Below are 6,303 nucleotides of genomic sequence, written 5' to 3' on the forward strand. Positions count from 1 at the left end.
GCGGGCGAGTAAATACATAGAACAATACAGAAAAGAGAGGAAAACTTTTCGATATATTTGCTCACACTTGGAGACGCTTTTCGTTCCATGGATAATTACAATCATTAATAACAATAATTAAATCATGTTAGCTTGGCAGCATTTTATCAGTCGGTGCAATCCCCAACCAGAGTGTTAACGCACATACAAGAGGACGAAAGCAGATTCTTTCTTGGTGTGCAGCCTCTTGAGTTGCGTCTGAGCTCAGAGCTCGCCTATGCGCCCTCATCGAGACTTGGCACCTGCTGTACGCAGACGGAACAAGGACTGGAACAACATTAACTGCCGTCTCTTCTGTTTTTAAAGACAGAGAACGAGGGGGCTTTTAACTTATGGAGAGCTATCCCAGCGAAGCCCAAACCTGAGGTAAGGAATTATTTATTGAAATCAACCAAACCGAGGAATCTTCAATAGTCAGAAAAAGGTCATGAATTTGAGGAAAGAAGCGTTCACTGCACTCTGATGTGGTCTGATTGTTCCTATTGGAAAGAGAAATGGATGAGTGGGAATTACTACAAAAGCAATCGCAATAGGAGTTTAAAGTGTATATAAGCTTTATTCTTGAAAATATTAATAATGTTAAACTTGTGTCTTACTTGCTTCCAAGTCAATTTTATCAGTAGATTTCATCCAAACCATTGTTTTGGTCTAATTGAATCACACAGATATTTTCCATTTACCTTCTCTTTCAGACTTATTCCAGCCATGTCAGCTAATGGGAGTTCAGAGTCCAGCTGCAGGTCAGAGGTTAGACCCACCAATAACACCTGTTTCCAGAAGGAACTGTCTATCACTGCATCAGTAATCTCTATGACTGTTGGCATCTTCTCCAACAGCCTTGCTCTGTTCATTCTGCTGAAATCCTACAGCAGCATCCGCACCAAGTCCAGGGCATCCTTCCTGCTGTTTGCCAGCAGCCTGGTGATCACAGATCTGCTGGGTCACCTCATTAATGGATCCCTGGTGCTTTTTGTGTACAGTGCTGAAAAGAAATGGGAGAATTTTGATCCTTATCAAATCATATGCACCATCTTTGGGGCATGTATGGTGTTCTTTGGCTTGAGCCCCTTGTTCCTGGGAAGTGCTATGGCTGTGGAGCGCTGCATTGGAGTCACTAAGCCTATCTTCCACTCCACAGTGTTGGCCTCACACCACATGAAAAGGCTCCTTGGGGTCACCTGGCTGCTTGCTGCACTGGTGGCTGCGCTGCCTGTAATGCTGTCGAAGCCCTACAAGGTTCAAAGGTCCAGGAGCTGGTGCTTTTTCCTTATCGAGCAAACCAAAGACTGGCTGGATGTGCTCCTGCCGCTGCTATTTTCATTGCTGGGGCTGCTGGCACTGCTGATCTCCATTGCCTGCAACACGCTAACAGGCTGTGTTCTAATACAGGCCAAACTGCGCCACAAGCATCACTGCAGAAGCATGCCTTATCACATAGAGATGATCTGCCAGCTCCTGGCTATCATGCTGGTGTCCTGCATATGCTGGGGCCCATTACTGGTAAGACCTCCTCAGCACACCTTTAACAGACAGTTAAAAATTACAGGGAAAAACGAAAAATTACAGAGCGTAGAGTGACACTGAGGAAGCTAAGCTGGATTTGTTCCCTGCTACCTAAAGCCTTTCCATATATCTTTGTTAAAGCAGTGTTATGTTGCATTTCTGATCATTAAACTACTGCTGTTGGTCAGTGTGTCCATGATGCATTTTGAAGATGAGTAAGTACATCGACATCACAGCAATAATGGGAGTTTGTTTTTTTAAATACTAGAATTGTTAGCAAACTTAACAGCTGCTTACTGGAGGTCAGAACAAGAAACCACATCACACTCCCACAACAATAGAAGCCTAACTGAGCATAGCTAAAATATTAATGACAGCAATACTAAATGAATGAGATTAAATTAAATTGAGATTAAATATTACCAGTCATCTGATTCTTTGCAGCATTAGTATTTATTTAATTAAAAATTCCCAAATAAAACAATAAATTAAATTACATTAAAGCCAATGTAACCAAGTAAGATTAAAAGGTTCATGTCAATTAGATTAAACACACAAATTTAAGTAATGTTTGCATTTTCACAGTAGTTTAATAACAGTGTTATCATAGTCAACTAAAACTAAATGCTAAAACCAAAACCAGGTGTGAGCAAACATTTTAGTGAGTTAAATTAAAAATAAAAACCAGATCGTTGAAACTCCCATAAACTGAAAAAAGAATACAAATATTTCAGCTTCCTTGATGAGACTTTGATAGATTTGTTTACTGACACTCTGCATGTCTGCAAGACTGTGAGTCAGCGGCGTTCAAAAGGTGTTTTTATTTTAGCACCTACATTGATTTCCATAAATGTTGCTTCTGACATATGGCCTCCATACACTCATAACAATAAAAAAATAAAAGTAACACTGAAACAAATGAAAACTAAACTAAAACTGAACATTTAAACTGAAATTTAAATTAAAAAACACTGAATTAAAAACAAAAAGTCAAAAAAAAAAGTGCAATAAATGTGATAAGATGAAACCATTTGGAAGAAAATCGATTGCAGAAGCATGAGCATGAAGACAGAGAGAAGAGTCATCATAATGCAGACTCCCAGATAAAGGCGAGCGGTGATGGAGCCGAGTGTGATTGGTGACGGGGTTTTCCATCGAGAGGCCTTTAAAAATGACAATGATATGGAAATGAGAAGGAGGAAAATGAAACAGAGGTGATGAAAAAATAAGCAGAAATAATAGCTGTTATCACCAAAAGGAACGGAGACAGAATGTGAGAAAACAGATCCTACTATACCCGAGCATGTCTGTGGTGCCCTAAGAAAGCTCTGTTTGTCTGTCTTTGCATTTTAAAGGGTTTGATACAAACAGGTTTTTCTCCACTTCCATCACTGTTCTTTTCTATCCTTGTCATCATCATGTAAAAGATGTCTGATGTTTAATTGTTGTACACTGGTGGAAATCAGCAAATGTATTAATTAAGGACTTGTGATGCCAAGCAATAGATGCCAGACAAGCTGAAAAATATGGCAGCTGCTTTGAAGACTCTTCCAAATAATCGTGGTTTTGAATTATTATTCAAATTAAGCAATTCTAATATTTAAAAAAAAAAAGAAAGTAAATGCTTTGAATTAGAGATCTCTTAATAACAACAAAGATGCAAAATTGCACACACTAATCTTACCTCGTTTTTCCTGTAACTTCCCAGCCAGTCTATCACAACCAGTCTATCACAACCAGTCTATCACAACCAGTCTAACACAACCAGTCTAAAATTGTTTTCTATTAAAGTATTTGATAAATATTTAGAATAACTGTTTTTCTACCACTCCAATAGATCCATGTCACCATTCTGAGTACCAGAGCCACGGATGAGTCTCCGTCTTTTAGTCTGCTGACTATACGCATGGCTACGTGGAACCAGATCCTGGACCCGTGGGTCTACATCCTGCTGAGGAAGGCTGTTCTCAGGAAAATCTTCGTGTTGCTTCACGGCTGTTGTGGCTCGAAATTTTACACCCTCCATCGGTGGCAGCGCAGTATGCTCCACAGCTCAGCGGAGACCAGCAGCTCCAGTGGGTCATCTGATTGCCGCTGCCTCGGTAAAACACCTGTGCATGATGTTGTCATCAAATCCATCACCTGAACCCTGTCCTGAGTCTTTTATCTGAGAACGCCAAGGTGCTGAAAAACAAAAGGAAAGAAAATCATTTGGAATACTAGAAGGACATTTCTAAAGAACGCTTATCCTAAGGTCAATTTTAAAGTGACCCAGGTCCAAAACAAAATTCCTTTGATTCTTCCTTTGCATGCGCTCTTCCTCTTTGCAAAGTTTCATCCCATTTCAGCTCCTGCAGATGAATAAGACGCACTGAGACACTAGAAGACTATCAAAAATGCACTTACACAAACCACAAATGTTTTCTTGTAACATTTGCAAAATGATCACCATGAATTGTCACTATTACTGTATATTGTGGTATTGACTTTTTGTTCTAAACTTTTAGCCCCGCCTTCTGCATCAGGGGCACTAGACAAGTTCTATCAAAAACTGTCACAGTGTTAGAGACGAACTAACAGTCACTGTTAAGTCGTAGACATTGTTTTATTCATTCCTGGCTTTGTTCCACGTGCAGCTCCAGCCTGTGTCTTTGCACTACTATTTATTGATTGTGACTGAGTCTTCTTTGACCTTACATGTTAACTTTTTATTATAAGGATTCCAGTATAATGTGTTAATCATTTGGTTTGCACAGATGTGCAAGAGACAATAAGCGTGCAAAAAAACAAATGATCATCCTCCACCACCATGCTGACATCAGTATGATGTCTTTGTGCTAATATTGTGCTGTACTTAGTTTTCATCAAACATGGCTGTGCATTGATGCCAAACATCTCTACTTTGGTGCTGTCTGTCCAAAGCACATTATTCAAGAGGTCTTGTGGTTTGTTCAAATGCGACTTTGCAAACTTAAGCCATGTTGCTTTCATGCTTTTAAAGAGAAGAGGCAACCCTGGCATTTAGCAGGACCAGAAGCAGTAAGGGTATACCGGTACTTAGGACTGTTTTACCTGAAGCAAATATTTTGTGCTGAAAGTCTAGTTGATGTTTAAAACAAGCTTCTCCCAACAATTTCACCACAACAGTAAACTTTTGCTCATTGAGTGTTTTGAATGTCATCAAGTGTTTTCTTTTTTTATAGTGTGTGAGCTGTTAACGTGATGGTGTATACTGTACCAGCCTTAAGCCTGCATTATGTTATAACATGGACCAATTGAAAACATGATTTTTGCCTGTATCAGTACGTTTGATGTTTTAAATGGTTCGGGTGAGTGTTGTGCTTTTCTTTCAAAGTGTTGTAAAGAATGATCAGAGTAAGAAGTTTCTGATTGAAGTATGTAACGCTGCATTCAAGTGTGATCATGATCAGAACGAAAGCAGATGTTTTGAGAGGATCGTCTTTCAGCAGTAAGTAGTCTGCTGGTAGGTGCGTTATTACTTAGTAAATGTGATTTTTTCGCACCGGTGCTTCTGCATCATGACACTTTTTTTTTTACAAAACAACACAAAACTTTCCAATGTGTTTGTGCTGTACTGTGTAATAAAACGGAAAATGGAAAAACAAACCATAAACATTAAAGAGAAAATGGTGGAAATGGTTTTTTTTAATGCGTTGTAGTCAAGATAATGTGAGTTCACAGTGAGGTTTTCTCCACCTAAAACATCTTTCGAGGACAGAGTGCGTCTTGTTTTAGCCCCAAGGAGTCTGAAATATGAGACTAGAATAGGCAAGAAATCGGTGATTTCTTATTATAAATTATTATGTATTTTGAAAAAGAATGGATTTTGCTGCTTTTGTGAGTGTCATTTTAAAACGACATGTTATTATTTAGTTAGTTATTACATCCCATCTGTTGACAAAACAGAAATATGAGATACAATCTTTACTTTGAGTGTCCTGAACTGTAGTCTTATAACATTGCTTTAAGCACTGTAGACGTCTACTTACATTCCACTCCAAGCTCCACTCTGTCACTTCATGCAGAACTTTATAAATGGGCACACATTGTTTGATTAACAATCGTTTTCAAAAGCAGAACTGGAAATGGACTAACATCACACATTCACACAGCGCTTATTCTCTACATTTGGGTTTGAATTAACATTAACATGCATGTTTGCATGTTTTAGGACAGTGGATGGAAGACGGGGTACTTGGAGGAAACCCATGAGTGAGAACATGAAAACTCCAGACAGAAAGGCCCTGGTTGGGGTTTAAACCAGGAACCACAACAGCACCCACCTCAACATGTTTAAGTCTCTCACTAAGCCTGTGGTTCAAGACGAGCTCAGTTAGTCAGAACAGCAGAACAGCAGATGAAAACAGGGGATACATGAATAAATAAGCCTGCTACAGAAGGCCATAAAAACAGACGTTTGCTTCCATCCATGCTTAACGTAGCACTGTTCACTGGGAAAAATGCATTTGCAATGACAAACCTGCAACTGTGCAGTTTGTGACTGAGTGAGTTTTTAAAAGTTAGATTTATCAGGCATCAGTGAAAAGTCCCACACACATACTAGCGGCCACACGTTGTTCCCACACTCGTCATGCAATTTTTGTTTGTTCTGTAATATTGACTATAAGGGGACATGTACACGGGTAATAACCAGAGTGGCTTCAGTTTCCCACACTGTGGTCCAGTCCGCTGACAGTGTCGCTTTACAGTTATTAGTGTAGTTTTAAACAGCATCCCATA

The 6,303-nt window shown here is 39.4% G+C and overlaps 1 protein-coding gene across 1 annotated transcript; it reads left to right on the forward strand.

Moving 5' to 3' along the window:
• The first annotated feature begins 348 nt into the window (after nt 1–348).
• On the forward strand, nt 349–4,341 carry ptgfr (prostaglandin F receptor (FP)). Its single transcript, XM_085265020.1, has 3 exons — nt 349–405; nt 732–1,539; nt 3,380–4,341. The coding sequence occupies exons 2-3, from the start codon at nt 745–747 to the stop codon at nt 3,686–3,688; spliced, it is 1,104 nt and encodes a 367-aa protein (XP_085121146.1). The 5' UTR covers nt 349–405; nt 732–744; the 3' UTR covers nt 3,689–4,341.
• The last annotated feature ends 1,962 nt before the right edge of the window (nt 4,342–6,303 follow it).

Source organism: Mchenga conophoros, linkage group LG23 (assembly GCF_057382185.1).
Source record: "Mchenga conophoros isolate Kocher_MC1m ecotype Shallow Benthic linkage group LG23, M_conophoros_male_GT1.1, whole genome shotgun sequence".
In the NCBI taxonomy this organism is placed as follows: Eukaryota; Metazoa; Chordata; class Actinopteri; order Cichliformes; family Cichlidae; genus Mchenga; species Mchenga conophoros.

Excerpts from the sequence above, each read along its gene's own strand:
- ptgfr (XM_085265020.1), top strand. The coding sequence starts at position 745 with ATGTCAGCTAATGGGAGTTCAGAGTCCAGCTGCAGGTCAGAGGTTAGA. Across the intron at positions 1,540-3,379 it reads TATGCTGGGGCCCATTACTG|ATCCATGTCACCATTCTGAG; the intron begins GTAAGACCTCCT and ends CCACTCCAATAG.